General features: G+C 35.8%; 1 protein-coding gene across 4 annotated transcripts in view; it reads left to right on the top strand.

The window, feature by feature from the left end:
* Positions 1-18,173, top strand: part of LOC140138845 (uncharacterized) — a 53,639-nt gene that overhangs the window by 32,863 nt on the left and 2,603 nt on the right. For 3 of the 4 annotated variants that reach the window (XM_072160617.1, XM_072160618.1, XM_072160616.1), the window contains exons 3-12: positions 5,648-5,725; positions 6,881-6,985; positions 7,731-7,822; positions 12,591-12,689; positions 13,217-13,370; positions 13,960-14,037; positions 14,337-14,524; positions 15,606-15,695; positions 16,081-16,339; positions 17,685-17,762. In XM_072160617.1, coding sequence (XP_072016718.1) covers positions 5,648-5,725; positions 6,881-6,985; positions 7,731-7,822; positions 12,591-12,689; positions 13,217-13,370; positions 13,960-14,037; positions 14,337-14,524; positions 15,606-15,695; positions 16,081-16,339; positions 17,685-17,762 — 1,221 coding nt within the window. Of the gene's footprint in view, positions 1-5,130; positions 5,324-5,647; positions 5,726-6,880; positions 6,986-7,730; positions 7,823-12,590; positions 12,690-13,216; positions 13,371-13,959; positions 14,038-14,336; positions 14,525-15,605; positions 15,696-16,080; positions 16,340-17,684; positions 17,763-18,173 lie in introns of those variants that run through there. The other variant, XM_072160619.1, reaches the window with a different exon arrangement.

Raw genomic sequence — 18,173 nt, 5'->3', positions numbered from 1 at the left:
GTTGGTATTATAGCCATTTGGTGAGTAGTATTGCGTTGTCTTTCACGAGGAGTGGTTTTGAGTATTACTGGGTACCGGGCACAGTTGGAGTAGGGCTGTAACCAAAATAAGTCATTCTTATCTTGACCAGTAACTACCCGATTTTCAAGCGCTTTGAGATATACCACTTAAGTCCACTATAAATGTCCAGATCTATTTCTTTCATCAATTTGATTGATATCATGCATCACAAATAACTCTTAATTGTGCGATGAGGGATAATGTTTATTGCGAAATTGGAAGGACATGTTGTTACCTTTAATTAAAACTATATTAGTTGCAATTGTGACTGGGAAATGAAGTGCGTGTTATGTTGCTGCACGTGGAAAATGTCAAACTGGTTAATGCAATGGACAGTGCTGGACGAGAAAATTATACTATACTCATGATACTGCAGACTTAACCGATTCCACATTTTAACCACCTTGCAACTGTGTGTTTGGGGGGCAGTGGCGGCGCTACGGGGGGGGACAAGGGGGATTTGCCAATATTTTCTTGCCCCCAGGTTTGCCCCCCCCACTTTTGAGATTAAAAAACAAAATTACGTAAATTCCCACTTTTTGCGGCAATTTCACTTTTCTGTTTGGGGTTGTGGTGGTGGTGTTGGGTCGGTAGGGTATTGCGGTTGGGTTCGTGAGGTGGTTAGGGTGGTGGTTGTAGATATGGTACGTGTGCTTTCGGACGAGCACCTGTACTCTATATATTTTGTAACAAAACATTTAAGTCGTCTTACCGTTTCCGGGGTCGTCTTTAATCAAAAATGTGCTCCCCGTTATTTTAAAGCTGACACTAATAATTATTAGTCTCAGTTTAAAGGATGTCTGACAACATTATCAGAATGTATTTGTATGTAGGTTGTCGATTGTCCATGGGTGTATGCCCAGGCCCGGGGGTGTACGGTACGTGGGGTGTGTGGATGGGGTGGGTGAGTGTTTATTATGTCGTTCAAATGTTCATTTGACTCGGTGGTTACTGATACATATTGTATTTTTAGTTTAGGACTCAATTGTTTTGGAATAGTTTGATGGAGAACGGTCTAATTTGCGGCATAAATTGTCGAACACGATTCATGATACTGTTTTACCCTTCAAAGTTACCTTAACAATGTATAATGCAGACACTTTATAATATCTCATATAGTTATGGATCAGTTCACAAAATATTAAATTTCAAAATCAATATCATTTAAAGTCAATACTGAAATCTATATATTGTTATTAAGATAGGCAATTCGCAATATTATTCTATCTGGTGTAGATCAGAGTACTGAAGACAACCGACACTATGAGCGAAACGGTCACATTCAAAACGGCGCAGTTCATTGACTCCTATCCAACAATCATAGCTCAAAAGTTGACCTCAAGTTCCGGAATAGGAGTTTTTGTACCTAACATATTAACGGGTCATTCAATTAATGTGCAAGCATGTTAGGGTTAAAGAACAGCGCACTCGTAGATGAGCGTATTATTCCTGGTGCGTATAATTTGACGTGTTTCAGACCGACTAATTTAGGCCTGAACAATTGCTTTGATTTCATGTGTTGTGATTTATTAACAGTCGTGGAGAAATCACTCGTCAAATTGTAATGTTGCATTCGTGTATTGGCAGTACATGCACATTGTACAAGTATATAAATAGGCTATGTGTGTTTGGAAATCGTTTAGATGAATAAACTCAAAATATGATTCAGAGGAACAACCTAAAATTAACTCTTAAAACGATCTACTCATTTTTGAATATTGTCAAATTTGACAAGGGATACTATTCAGATGGGGACATAACAGATTTTTCTTCAAAATCACTCGGATATTCTCCGGGATATTCTCATCAAAATGACAAGAAACTATTCAAATTTGATAAGATGTCTTGCAAGGTGTCATTTAAAATAGTGATCTTGTAATTATTATAGAATGAATATATAGATTCTTGTCAAAAGTGACCAATTTATCAAATTTGATAAGTTTAGGGCCTATAACCTAAATGATCAAATTTGAATGGTTTGTCTTGTCAGAGGGGGATAAAATAGAATCCTATATCAAAATGAAATGGATAATTGTGTCAAATAATAAGTCGAGGATCTTGTCATTTTGAATAGTTACTTGTTAAAATAAAACGGAAACTATTCATTTTGATAAGATTGTCGGTTCAAAGTGATAATGCGTAATAAACCTAATCAAAATGAACAGTATATCTGATCAAAACTAAAGAGTGGGATTGTATTCAAAAGAATGAAGAGTATGACTTAGAGTGTACAATAAAAGACATTATTATGTTTTGATGGATCCAAGTTGTGATAATATTGGATCCAACACATAATAATGATAAAATTGGATGCTTTACGCCCAATATTTATTGGTCTCGCTATGAGTTTTAAAATATTGGACTCGACTACGTCTCGTCCAATATTTTAAAACTCATAGCTCGACCAATAAATATGGGCTCAACCGATCCAATTTTATATCACTATTAGTTGGTTGTGCCTTGGCGAAAATTTAGCAAATCACAAAAGTTTCCTCACGATATTTTCAAGCCCTTTTTGTATTCGATATTAACACGTAAATTAATATGCAAATTTAAAGAATGGTCCATTATTTTAGCCTATTTCCATCTCACCTTGCATCCTCAATTCTGTCCGCCTGTCCGTGAATATTGATGTGCTTTATTATCAATTAAACCGCTCCCCATCAAGCGTGTGAAAATATAGTACAATGATAAGGCCGAATTATATTTGCTTGAGTGATGTATACTGGAAATATGGTATAATATTGGTTACCTGTCGTAATTAAAATACACATTCATATGATGCATAATTATAGTGATATTGAGGCGGTCAGAGGAGTGCAGTTTACTATAGTGCACAAAGTGCCACTCGCCATATTTAACCCTGCCCCAATCTTAATCCTTTATACCCTAATCATAACCCTTGCCCTATAACCTTAACATCTAATACTTATATTTAGCTCTTAGGATGTCGGTATAAAAATCGGATATTGGATGTTCTGTCCTCTGAGTACAGCATCCCATTCCAATGCTGTTTACGCCGTAGTATCCGTATAGAATACGAGTATATCTTTTTTTATTAAACAATTCTAAACTTAAGGGATCTGGAATGAGCGTTTTGGTCGTTTCGACAGAGGTTTTTGTGAGACATGAGAGCACATCAGACATATTGAATTACATTCTGAATACGAAGAATGTCTTTCTGATATTTTTAGAAATTCACGGTATAATACAAATTTTATGACAAATTATTAAAAGTTGATATTTTTCACATTTTTGATATATAACCGTCCTCGAAGTAAATTCGATAAATTTAATGATATATTCTTAAAGTGTATGTAACTGGGAGGAATTTTTTTCCCAAAAAGACCTATTTTTTTTTTGGTGTTTTTGGAAAAAAATCCATATCTTCAATACGAAAGGTCAAAATTTTCAATTGATCGTCGGCTTTTCATCCCACCTACATACACTTTAAGTACATATCATCAGATTTATAAAGTTTACTTTGAGTATTGTTAAATATCAAAAATATCAATTTTTAATGATTTGCCATAAAATATGTATTACATTGCAATTTCAAAAATCAAAATTATTTGATATCAGAAGGACATTCTTCGTATTCAGAATGCAATTCGATATGTCTGATGTGCTCTCATGTCCCACAATAAATACTGTCCAAACGTTCATACCCCTTCCCTTAAGATGGTAGAAAATCATGTATTTATTTACATGTCTTGCTATAGATTGGCTGGGATAGCAATGTGTAGATGGAATTATAAAATTGGGACACCTTGTAACTCTGTTCATACGTTAATAATCGCATTACTAAGTGCGTCACAAATCCGGAACATATTAAAGTGATACCGATCACTTAAGCCTTTTCTGTATTGTACATTTTTTAAATGTTTTGCTCTTCTTTTTTTAAAAAGAGCAACTAGACCTTTTGGAGGAGGGGTGAAGGGTTGGTGTTTTTATGGATTTTACGGGATAGGCTACCCACTACCAAAACAAACAGCAACTTTCTATGTTGCTTTTAATATAAATGCGTCAATGCAAACCTTTTGTATTTAGTTAGAATTTTGAGTTTTGGGGTCAGCGTTACATGTATACCACTGTTCCCAAAATCACTCCTACGGTGTATGAACTTGGTGACGTAGAAGTAAAAGGCGTCGAATCGTGAGGTAGCTCAATGTCGTAAGTTCGAATCCCTGCAGCTGCGATAATGTTGTAAAGTTGGACCAAGATGCGCTAGTATTTCCATTGCCCCACCCCTTAATGTTACGAGTGAGATGCACTGCGCTTCTACTTTTATTTAAGTGAAACGATTTTAATGTATATCTCAGTGGCATCACCATTTTTTTTTATAATATTTTTTTTTATGTATACCCTTTCACAAAACGAATGCCAAAAAACCCATGACATACCGATGTTTTGATGAGCGCCACCTTAACTGGATGTTGATATGCATCACCCTGGAGAATCTTGATTAAATGTGGGTCTCGCACAGGAATTATATAAGAGAGAGACTTTTCATATAGCCTACGCATCCACAGACATATCACATCTATAGAACGACGCAACACAGACACATGTTTATTTTCATCAGTGGTTACAGCTGCAAGGTTGGTGAATAAAATATGATGCAATTTTGATAATTTACGGAATAATTATCAAATTATCGCAATTATTGTGTCACGTGACCTCATTATGTGATATTTGTCATGTAATTTTCTATTTGTTTTATTTTGTGCGATGAATCCAACAGGGTTTGATGAATGACATATATTTTACGGCAGAGTTGCGACAAATTTTACGACAGAGTTGCTTTAACCATTTCTGCTATTTTTATAACATCATTTTGTTCGTGGCCTGAACATAAAATGTTGTGATGAATTACTGAGCATTTTGGATATATTTTGATGTACTTTTAATTTGAGGTATATAATGATCTACCATGCACTTATGTATGGCATTTTGAGTTCACAGAGCCAAATATGGATATACCCTGGGCGACGTATCTTCAGACGTTTTCAGAGTAGCTTTAAGGTGTGAAAGTTCCGGAGTAAACTGGTGTAGGCCTATATGAAAGAAAGCCTATTGGGCAATAAAGTGAAATGTGGAATTCATATGTTTGCCTTTTTGGATGACTATTTCGCAGGCATAGATGGTATTAAACCTACACAACCACCGATTAAGTATTCAGACTGGCACACATTTATATACTACACATTACGTACAGCCAGGGAGTTTCGGCAAGTGTCGGAATATAATGTAAACACAAATAGTAGGTCAGCTGCGTCTTGTAGAGGTTTCGCATATTTCATCAAATCATCTCAAATGGTTAAGGTGCTAAATAACGTTTGCCTAAACAGCAACGGTAATCCCGACAGAATGCTCTGGAAAAAATACGGAGATGGAATTATCAATAAGAATTAACTGGCTGATTCACATCATCGTGTACCAAAAGGAAATATACGTGGAGATATAATAGGTGTCATGTGTATTATAATAATGTATATGGGATGCGATTCAGAGTTCCAAGACGTTATTGACAGAATGCTGGAAAACAATCAATTATAATGCTTTGCTTTGTTCTTTCTGATTATAGGTCAAGAAGTTACAGACTTTTGGTACGCTGAAATTGCCAAGTTTGACTTCAAAAATCCAGCATTTAAATCAGGGACTGGTAAGTTTAATTCTGTTTTGCGAGTATAAAAGAATGGGTTAGTGATCTTTGTTTCTTAACAACAAAACATTTAACGTGGCATATGAAATCCATCAAAATGTATGAGTAATTGTGTTTTTGATTCTATTTTGCTTGAAGGTCAAATGTCAAACATTAATATTGCAGAATTGTCGCCTTCATCTGTGAAAGAATTATTGCACGAATCATGAATGTTTGAGAGAAGCCAAAAATGTGTATATTTTATAATGGGTGATAATTTGGTGTTCCGCAAGGTTCGTTCTGTTGGCCCAAACTGTATAACTTTTCGCCTCGTAATCAAATCATTTCACTCGGGTTGTTCGGAAGGTCAGCAAAGAGTTTGGTATTGGTAGAATTTTTGGTATTATTTTTGAAAGAATTAATCAATATTACATAATAATTTGGTGTTCCGCAAGGTTCGTTCTGTCGGCCCAATTGTAAAACTCTCTAAATCATCACCACAGGTAATTTCATTCATGATGTTTGAAAGGACAGTAAAGAGTTTGGGATTGAAAGGTGATTATTATAGCGCAGGGAAAATAATCAAACATAAATATGATATTTGCCATCATTATTTGTGAAAGAATTATTCAACGAATCACGAATTGCTTGAAAGAAGTCAATATGTGTAAATTAACGGGATTTGGTCTTCCACAAGGCTCGTACTGTTGGCCCAAACTAAAAAACTTCCTGTCTCGTTACCACAGGTCATTTCTTTCAAGTTGTTTGGAAGGACAGTAAAGAGTTTGGGATTGGAAAAGTGATCATTAGCTCAGGGAAAAATAATATTATAGGGTATTTGCCATTATTTGAATTATTCATTGAATCACAATTGCTTGAATAAACCAAAATGTGTACTTTAATGGGATAATAATTTGGTGTTCCGCAAGGTTCGTTCGGTTGGCCCAAACTGTAAAACTTTTTGTCTCGTCACCAGAGGCCATTTCATTCAAGTTGTTTGGAAGGACAGTAAAGAGTTTGGATTTGAAAGGAGATTACTAGTTTAGAGAAAATAATATTATTTGTGAAATAATTATTCATTGTTTAAATAAACCAATTCACGGGGTAATAATTTGGTGTTCCACAAGGATCGTTCTGTCGGCCCAAACTGTAAAACTTTTTGTCTCGTCACCACAGGTCATTTCTCTCAGGTTGTTTGGAAGGACAGTAAAGAGCTTGGAATTGGGAAGGCTATCACTAACTCAGGGAAAATAATCATCGTTGGTAACTACAAGCCACCAGGTAAGTTCAACATGGTGTAAGGCAACAGAAGAAAAGTTTGGCTAAACTTAAGAAAAGTTGTACCATGCCACTTTATACAATTTTATTACTAGCCAGAAAAGAGAAAAGTATGTGTATAATTAAGGTGTCTGATACAGGATTGGATTTTTTTTTAAATTTAAGTAGGATATTCTTATAAAATCATAATACAGAAGGTAATATTGGAAAAGCGTTCGTCGTGTTATCCTAATGACTATGTACAGAAATTACAGTATTTTGAACTGACAGACAGCCTAAAGCAGTATGCAGACTTTTTATTAGACGTACAATATTGTATGTAACATATCTACGTTATTTAATCTATTGCCATTCTATTTCCAGTAATGTTTAAGTTCTAACGAATGTTTGATGATGTAAAATCGATATATATATTTCTACCAGATATTATACGTAACATATTATCGATTTTACGTCATCAAACATTCGTTAGAACTTAAACATTACTGGAAATAGAATGGCAATAGATTAAATAACGTAGATATGTTGCATACAATATTGTACGTCTAATACTCGGAGTCTGCATACTGCTTTACACTCAATTCATTAGTCTAATGAGTGAAATGCAAACGTGAGACTATAGACATCAGCTATTAATGACAATAAATTTCACAACATTCAATTTGATTCTTTATTTTTAATTAATTATAATATAGTTGGCTCTTGTTTACTTTTGTCGACACTATGTCTTTTTTATTGCTCGTTACAGGTAACATTGCAGGCAGGTACAAGGATAACATATTTCCAGTAGGCGGCGGCGACATGAAGAAAGGCGGTGCTGGAAGTGCTGATGGTGGGAAGGTGCGTATGATGATGACGATGACGACGATGATGATGATGATGGTCATGGTGATGTTAATGACGATGGTGATGATGAGGAGGAGGAGGAGGAGAGACCAGCGGCGTAGATTTCTTTTTGCCATGGGTGATTGGGTTGGAAAACATTTCTTGAAATATAGTGAATCCGGCACATTTTGGCGACATAATTAGTTTATGGTACAAATGCGCGCGACAAATTTTGCCATTTTGAAGCTAAACTGATGAAATATTGTGCAAAAGTGGAATAAATTGGGCTTTGTGGGCTAAAATGTCCAAATATGAGGCTAATTTGGTCAGAAACCCACATACAGGCGTCAACATTGGGGGGATGATTGTATGGACCATCCCCCTTGCAAAATATTCGGGGGAGGATTCCCCCCCCCCCCGGATCTACGCCTATGGAAGAGACGACTATGACGATGACAAAAATGATGATTTTACTTTGTGAGAATATCCAATGACCGGAAAGTGTGCTTTACGTATAGACTGATGATATGAATGCATTTTATATAGGCTATAAATTATAACGCACATTTTCCGGTCACTGAGTGTTCTCATAAAATTAAATCGACATCATTAGCAAAGTACGGCGTATTTGAAAGTAAATTTGTAAATTAATTTTTTAATACTGTAAGAAGTATGAAATTAGACTTCGTCTATTTGAATAGGTAAATTCACCAAACATGTAGATAATCATATTGAACGTCAGACATTGCCAATAAGATTAAATGACCAGTGTGGTCTTTGCGGAGGCTTGAATGAACCCCTAAATGAGTTGGTTTGCTAACTCACCCCCCCCCCCAAAGAAAATTTCAACTGCCCTAAAACCAAACCCCAAAGAAAATTTCAACCCATACCCATCCCCTAGTGTAAATTTGAAAATTGGCCATGCATGTAAACACAATATTCCACCTTAATTTTGGGTAACAATACTATAATAGTGTACAATTGACAGTAACACAGGACCAAAATGACGCCCACCGAGATTTTTTGTATCCGCCCCCTTCGGACAACTGACACTGATACGCCACTGAACATGAAAAATACTTAGACCCCCATGTTTTTTACAAAGACCACACTGGATATGGTCATGAACTGCTAGATTTGGATTGATCTGCGTATATTATATATAGTGTTTTAGACCAAATTACTGTAGTTGGCGATTCCTAATTTAGAAAAGCGTATGTAACATTCACCGGGACATTGAATCGACTATACTCGGCTAATATGTCTGCTATATTGCTCTCATATAATGTATAGAAATAATGTGACATTTGTTTTATTTATTTGCATGCATCCCATCATCCATCATGCTTGACAACATCGTATTCATTGATGTAACTTGGTAAGTGTGCTGTATTAAACATATCCCGGGACTAAGGTAGGGACCGAGTCCCGGGAATTCGAGTCCCGCCCGGGTAGCCGAGTACCCGGGCAGGAATTCCATGCCCGGATACCCGAAATTTAAAAAAAAAAAAAAAATGTTTTTTTTTTAAATTTCGGGTACCCGGGTACCCGCCCGAAAAATAAACGGGTACCCGGGCACAAAATTACCCGAAAATCCCAACCCTACCCGGGACATATCCTTCGTCATAATCTAAAACTACAATGATGGTGATGGCATTCATTGGGTTTTTCTTATCATTAATCTGCCTGAATTTTGCATTTTTGCATATCTTCATCTGTACTTCATTCATTCCATGTTGTATGTCTCCCGATTGACAGTATCATCCTATGTTAGCTCATAAAAATGCAGATTTTGGTATCAAATGAAAGCTTTATTTTTCTAATCACTCACGTGAAATATTATTAAGCTTGAAATACGTTTCGTTTAGACGGTATACTAAAAACACTCCGGAAGTCATGCTGTTCTATTGGTCACAGTCAGCCATACACTTGGTTACTTCGAGAATCCAAACCGAGCAATTTAACCTAAAATTTGGAATAAGAATGTTTGGGTGATGGGCTTCAATGTGAGGTTAGAAAGCACCATGTATTACAATCAGGTGATCAGGTCACCATATCTTTAGTGACTCTTCTGGTTCTGACTCTTGCATGTAGTATGTGCATTTCATTTTACATGTTTTAGAACCCCTTTGTATTATCACGATTCTACATCGTATCATTAAATTAGGGATTGTCCAGCCTGGTATTTCCAGTCTGGCGTCCCTTTAATTATATATAGCTCGTGTCGCTGGCTGGCTGGGACCAGGCTGTATCAACATGATTGTATACCCATTGGATGTACTATTAATGACAATCCTGGTGCTTCTTACAATTTCAACATTGGATCCACTTAAAATGACCAGAATTTATAGTTTTATAACATTGAACACTGTTTGGTAACAATCATTTTGGTACAGCATGCACAGTGATTTCATTTGACCCAATCTTTTTAAAATATCATTGTTAAGTGATTCAAGCAATGTCTGGTATGCTTGCAATCAATTCATTTTTATCTATCATAAAAGGTAAATTTAGTACACGCATTTCACAATAGATAACCTGGTCGTTAGTGTTAATAATACAAATGCTATCTTCAGTAGATAGCTTGGAGTTAAGCATAATTTCTACAGTGCTGTCTTCTGTAGATAGCACACCTGGTAATAACAGATGCAAAAGTGAAGGTCAAACTGAGAATATTTCAGTTAACGGTTTAAAATAATTAACATTGGTTTAAAAACAAAATGCTATCTACGGTAGATAGCGTGGGCTTAATAAATGTAAATAACACAACTGGTTTAAAATGCAGTTAACAAAATGCTATCCACAGTAGATAGAATGGGCTGAAATGTAATTAGCACAATGCTATCTTTAGTAGATAGCTTATAGAGTTTAGCATAATTTCTACAATGCTATCTTCAGCAGATAGCACAACTGGAATTAGTAGATGCGAAATTGAAGGTCAATTTGAGAATGTATAGAAAATGAGAATATTTCAGTTGAGGGTGCATATGCAATTAACACCATTGGTTTAAATGTTGTTAACAAAATACTATCTACGGTAGATAGCGTGGGCTTTATAAATGTAAATAACACAACTGGCTTAAAATGCAGTTAACAAAATACTATCTACAGTGTATAAAATGGGCTGTACTGCGTGTGATTAGCACAATGCTATCTTCAGTAGATAGCTTGATCTTTATTGTAATGTAATTAACACAATGCTATCTTCAGTAGATAGTTTGGTCTTTATTGTAATGTAATTAACACTGATATCTTCAGTAGATAGTTTGGTCTTTATTGTAATGTAATTAACACAATGATATCTTCAGTAGATAGTTTGGTCTTTATTGTAATGTAATTAACACAATGATATCTTCAGTAGATAGCGTGGACTTGACTGTAATCAACACATGCTCCCTTCAGTATAGATAACAATGGCTTTAGTGTTACTATCAGATGTCTATTTATATTAGATTGCACGAGCTTTATTAATGGACTTAAATCCACAACTGAAAATAATATATGTGAAATAATTAACACAAAACTATCTTCAGTAGATAGCATGGGCTTTTGGTTTTACAGCCCCTGGCAATCTGCTATCCCTTGGTCGAGCTTTTGTCAGATGTGTCTCGGACTTCATCAAACTGAAAAAGGTTGAAATAGTATTTCCCATGATTCTGGAATCTAATTCATATACTGCCTCTATACTAGCTATGTTCAATCTCAGAGGCAAATAGAACCTCTCAGGAGGGATTCAAGTTGTGAAGTAAAAAACGCACAATTTGTTAAGGTTGGTCTGAACCCTGGAATTATGGAAACTTTCGGGCCTCATAACTTCTAAATTGTTGGTCTAAAGTATATAAAAGTATACATATTTAGACTGGCAAAGACTGATAAGTTCATCTGTGAGGTCAAATTTGGGCCAACATGCCATTTTTGGCCCCAAATCCCAAAAATAACGGTTTTTGGCCCACTTCTTTTCGTGCATCGTAACAAAAAAATTCTTGGGCCAACATTTTTTTTTAAATTAATTTTTAAAAACTAGATCAAAATATCGAGGACCCGTTTTTTCATTTTTTTGAATTTTGACCAATTTCACCAAAAATATTTGAAATTTGGGCCAAAATCGGGCTTTTTTCTGATTTTTTTGAAAAATCGGCATTTTTTGACCATTTTGGTGCAAATTTCTCAAAGATGGTCGAAATTCAAAAAAATGAAACAACGGGTCCTAGATATTTTGATCTAGTTTTTAAAAATTAATGAAAAAAAAATTTTGGCCCAAGAATATTTTGGTTAGGATGCACGAAAAAAGTGGGCCAAAACCGTTATTTTAGATTTTGGGCCAAAATGGCATTTTGGCCAAATTTGACCTCACAGATGAACTTATCAAGTCTTTGCCATTCTAAATACTTTTATATACTTTAGACCAACAATTTAGAAGTTATGAGGCCCGAAAGTTTCCATAATTCCAGGGTTCAGACCAACCTTAAGGCAGATATAACGTCGTCGTAATATTGGGTTATTCCAGTTGAAATCCATACACCGTACCCCCTATAGAAGACATGACCTTTGTCTCACACACAGGGGGTGTAGATTTCAAATGGAGTCACCCATTCCTGTATTAAACTCATTTGAAATTCACACTCCTTGTGCATGTTGTGTGGGAGATTAAGGTCATGTCTATCCCATGGGTATGGATTTCAACTGGAATAGCCCCTTGGAAAACATATATGATCTTACTTAAATGTTGTATTTTATATTATTTTTTTATTATTATTTTTAGCGTGGTCTTTTCAAAAAGAAGAATAAGAAAGGTGACGTTCCCAAAGTCGACAAAAATGAAGTCAAGAATTTTCAGAAGGAATGTCTGCAACACCATAATGAATACCGCAAGAAACACAAGGTAAGCTTTCACTTAATAAGGGGAATATATAGGAGAATATGGAGTAGCGTAACCAGTTGGGGTGGGGGCAAGGCCGAGATCTTTCGAAAAATTACGAAAGTCTTCAAACACCATACCATCCAGGTGTGTGAAGACAATCAGCCATTTACTAGCCTATCGTGATGGTTAACTGGTCGTTACCGAAAATATTTGCAGGGTAAATTATAAAATGTTTCTTCATTTGTTTCCGTCGAAAGTTTTAAAGCCATATTTGTTCAAATAAAGATGTTATCGGAAATATACCAACAAATCAGGAATGATTTGGATTAATTTCCGCGTCACGTAGTGTACTACTGTTCGTCAGCTGTGTTCATTCATTAATTTTGTCATTCTTACTGCACAGAACCAAACACAGAAAATGATCGCCGTACTCTTATAAAAAGTTTACAAGGACTTAAAACTTTGTAAACTTTAGAAGCCGGCGAGCTTAAAACCTTAGATCTACGCAAGATAAGCACCACTTCATTGTTTTAACTTTTCTATTAAAGGTAGAAGTAATGAAGATGTCGGAGGACCTTTGCAAGTCGGCGCAAAGTTGGGCGGAACATCTAGCCCAAAACGACCTGTTTGAACACAGTGACAGGTCCGATATCGGCGAGAACGTTGCTATGCACTTTTCATCTGCAACTACTGCATATTCTGGTAAGTAGATTATGATTATGGCCTTTAGTTGGGTGAAGAGTGGATGCACTATGTGACGATCAGAGTTGTGATAGTTGTCGCAGCTTAATGCGCAGAAGAGACCAAAGTCCACTCGGTCTATATAGGAACCACGTTCTTTACATAACATGTGCATGCCTTCAGGAAAGAAAATTTTCAATTTCCAAGACCCAACTTTTCAGATGGTTTGTATGCCATATTTATACCGACGCGTTCAGGAACTCATCATAACGACAACACGAAAACTTTATCCTTTCCGAGTTTGATTGCCATGTGACGTCATATGCAAATTAGTATCTTTTTTTTTATCTCTGGCTCCGATTTTACTGTAATATTGAAAGAAAACGGTGACTACATGTGAGAATGGTGTATTTATGCCCGGTATGTATACATTTGTCATTATTTACACCAAATTTACACCAAAAGGGTATACTTTTATTTTACAGTCATCTTGCCAGCTCGATCGATAATTATCGATCGAGCTGGCAATGCGCTCTAGATTCTGATGCGTGACATACAGTACCATAAGTGTTTTACTATAAGTAAACATTTTATTCTTTTTCCGATTTAGGTAAGGAATGTTCCGACCACTGGTATGCCGAGCTGCGTAATTATGACTTCAAGAAGCCTGGATTTAGTAACGGCACAGGTAATAGAACAGTTTTGTTGATTGTTTCTTTTCTCTCCTTGTTGGCAACGGGTAGGATGTCAATTGCCTTTATAGAGCCTTCTCTGTAGAGGCGTTTGGGCTTAGATCCGTTTAGGCATTTGGCCTCAAATATATTGACAAGAAGAAGAAGAGGATTGGAAGTCAAATGTAACATGAGTTAAGACTGCGCCTTTGGTAACAAATCAAAAAGGTTAGACGATAGAAGGCATCATAATGGTGTACCTCTGGGATCGCTCAATCGGCCCAACAATTAAAAACTTTTGTCTCTTTTCTCGCAGGTCATTTTACTCAGATGGTATGGAAAGCGTCCAAAGAATTTGGCATAGGCAAGGCCATCACTAGAGAAAACAAAGTGATACTAGTTGGGCAGTACAAACCACCAGGAAATGTAATCGGACAATATGAAGATAATGTTTTTCCAAGGGACGATGGGTTCGTTCCGCCAGCACCAGAATCGCCATCAAAGGTGCGTACTTTATACTCATCTACTGGGAAAACCCAATGTGACCCCCTTCTAAATACGGGTTTGTCTTTTTGGACATTCCCCAATAATTTAGTAGTTGCGAGTTATAGTTTGATCAGCTCGTAATAGGTGGGCCTTATAACATCGCGGATTAATATCAAATATATTTTATTAATTTTTTGAGAATTGTCTTGTGACATCTCGCCAGAAGTATCACGCCTTATCAATTCAAGCCCTGGTTCTAAGCACGTTCTAAGCACGTTCCCTTTTTTAAGCACGTTCCCGTATATTCCTCGATTTCCCGTATGAATTTGGCGCCATTTGGATTGAAACTGACGGAGCTTTTGCGTGGATATACCCACAAACAAACTCACAAACATACAACATTCCCCTATTTATAAGATTAAAATATTTCTAGTATCGTTAATTTAGATATCAATTATTATTTAACTATTTACTTTTGTAATTGTCATGTTTGTTTTTCACTCGTTTCTAAAGTTAAATTATGACAATGTTAACTTTTCTACCAAACGGAAAAAAACATTATCAATGTTCCGCTGCATCCGAAAATCTTAATGATCATCAAAAATCAGATATTCACCTTTTTGTAAAACAAATGGGTGTGCTAACATACCTTGTAAGTGATAAGACTAAAAACGACAAAATAAGGTTAAAGTCAGTGTCACATTTTGGACAATGTTGGGCGAATTTGTCCGAACTGCAACTTGTAGCTACATGCATTTGAATGGATAAACAATGCCGTTTTCTTCACCATTTTATTGACTTATTTTTCACTTGTAAGCAATTCCTACAACTCATTGTTTGATAGCGCCTTTAATGAGCATATTTTCCTACGATTTATCAACAACAGCGACGATGCGAAGTGTATCGTCAGCTCAGCTGATGAATCGCTTCTTGGAAGTTTGTCGACACTCATTGCAAAAAGCAACGGTATTCAGAGACACCCTTGTCGCACCCTTCCAAATTATGTTGTTTTCAAATTTAACTATTTATATTTATTTTATATTTAACTGATAAGATATTAATTCACGTCATATAATCTGATAATTTTGGTTGGTTTCAGGTAACTCGTGTAGTCCGTACAACTCAGTATGTGGTTGAGGAACCACCGAGGAGCGAAACTGACAAGAAGATGGACGTGACAGTCAAAAAGGTAAATCAGTATCTGCTGGTCGGGTGTGGGTGGGTATGATGTGTATTAGCTTGTATCGGAGGTTTCCGGGGCTGTGGGTGTGCAGTGGGTGGGTGTAGGGGAGGGTAGGATGTGATGGGGTATAGTTGGGGTGTGTGTGTTATAGGGTTATGAACGTGTGTTTAGGTGTACAATGTGTATGCGTGCATGTTCAATCTTTAAAACAAGAAGAATATGTAGCAGGTGATGAATCTTTACACGGATATGTTTTCTACAATGCTGTATCATTATGCTTTATACAAAAATAACAGTTTGATGAGCACAAACTATTTGCGGCTTGGATAATATTCACAATGATTCCTAAATTGTTGTACATTTAGTTTTACTTTTGCTATCTCGTCAACAGATTAATGCAGTAAAACTAGACGAACCCGATCTGTGTCCAAAAGATGTAAAAACATATCAGAAAGATCTTCTAGAAGCTCACAACAAGCTAAGAAAGAAACACAATGCCAAACCACTGAAACATTCCAAGGAGTTAGAAAAGAGAGCCCAGGATTGGGCCGCCCATCTTGCCAAAGAAGACTTGTTCAAAAATAGCGGCGAGTCGGATGTCGGAGAGAACATCGCTATGCATTACAATAGCGCCACCACTGATTTTTCAGGTTAGTGTCCTTTTTATCGATGGTGTCCTTACTGCTATCATTAATTTCAATACATAGTCGACAGCTTTTTGAGAAAATGGAAACTTAATTATGCAAAGTTGTTGTTAGTTTACTCCGTCCAGTCGTGTTTAAAATAAGAGATTATAATACGTATACATAGGACCTAATACCGAGTTCAGGATATGGTACGGTGCAAGTCACTGCAATGTGCTATTGGCACATTTTTTAAAGATGGTGGTCCGATGTTTGTGATTGTTTTGTTCCTTACATTGAGGCATATCACCAAACAAATCTATATCTGATTCCAAGTTTTGATTTAAATTGCTCCACCGGTTTTTGACATTAGACGCAAAAACGTGTATCACAGTGGCTCATAGAACGCTTAGGATGAGGCTATCAATTTTGTTCATAAACCTCAAAACGGAACATAATTCAGGCCTAAAATATTACAGGATTATGAGAAAAATACAAGTCCTGGTTCTCAATCCACATTGATATTATTCACTTTTCTTTTTCCATTATTACCTTTAAGGGAATGGGTATGAACGTTTGGACAGTATTTATTTTGGGACATTAGAGCACATCAGACATATCGAATTGCATTCTGAATACGAAGAATGTCCTTCTGATATCAAATAATTTTGATTTTTGAAATTCGCAATTTAATACACATTTTATGGCAAATCATTAAAAATTGATATTTTTGATATTTAACAGTACTTGAAGTAAACTTTATAAATCTAATGATTTATACTTAAAGTGTATGTAGGTGGGATGAAAAGCCGACGATCAATTGAAAATTTTGACCTTTCGTATTGAATATATGGATTTTTTTCCAAAAACACCAACAAAAGTTAGGTCTTTTTGGGGAAAAAATCCATATCTTCAATATGAAAGGTCAAAATGTTCAATTGACCGTCGGCTTTTCCTCCCAGCTACATACACTTTAAAATATATCATTAGATTTATATAATTACTTCGAGGATCAAAATTTGAAAAATATCAAATTTTTATAATTTGTCATACAATTTGTATTATATTGTGATTTTCAACAAATTTAAATTATTTGATATCAGAAAGAAATGCTTCGTATTCAGAATGCAATTCGATAGGTCTGAGGTGCTCTCATGTCCCACAAAAAATACTGTCGAAACGCAATAAACGCTCATTCTAGATCCCTTAAGAAAGCGATTTTTTCAAAATGAACAAAACTAATCTAAACATTTCATCTTATTCCACGCGAAATACTGTATATTGGTTGTAGTAGTAGGTCCGGTTCCAATTGAATCCGGTTCTGAATCCACATTAACATTATTCACTTTTCTTTGTTCCATTATTACCACAGGGGACCAGACAGCTGAAATGTGGTACAAACAAAAAGAGAAATACGACTTCGGGAAACCAGGATTTACTTCTGGTGCAGGTATGTAGATGACTCTTTGTCACAAAGCCGTGTCAAGTTTGTTATTGTTATTCTTAAAAGAAATTCAACAGCAGTTAAAGAAAAGTGTTCTTAAGTTTCTAGTTTCGTAGTAATGAAATAACGATGAACACAACCGACTTTACTCTTTGTCACAAAGCCGTGTCAAGTTTGTTATTGTTATTCTTAAAAGAAATTCAACAGCAGTTAAAGAAAAGTGTTCTTAAGTTTCTAGTTTCGTAGTAATGAAATAACGATGAACACAACCGACTTTTTAAATTTAAATTTTGGAAGAAGTAAAAATGACAAACCAAGCCAGAGAGTAGAAGAACGAAGAAATTAATTTCTCTTTTGTTTTGGTTCTCGTTTGCTAACTTACTATGATCATCTTGTGTCAGTCTAAATTTATACTTT

The sequence above is a fragment of the Amphiura filiformis genome, chromosome 18 (genome assembly GCF_039555335.1).
Source record: "Amphiura filiformis chromosome 18, Afil_fr2py, whole genome shotgun sequence".
Lineage (NCBI taxonomy): Eukaryota > Metazoa > Echinodermata > Ophiuroidea > Amphilepidida > Amphiuridae > Amphiura > Amphiura filiformis.
This window is presented reverse-complemented; position numbering and strand designations above follow the sequence as displayed.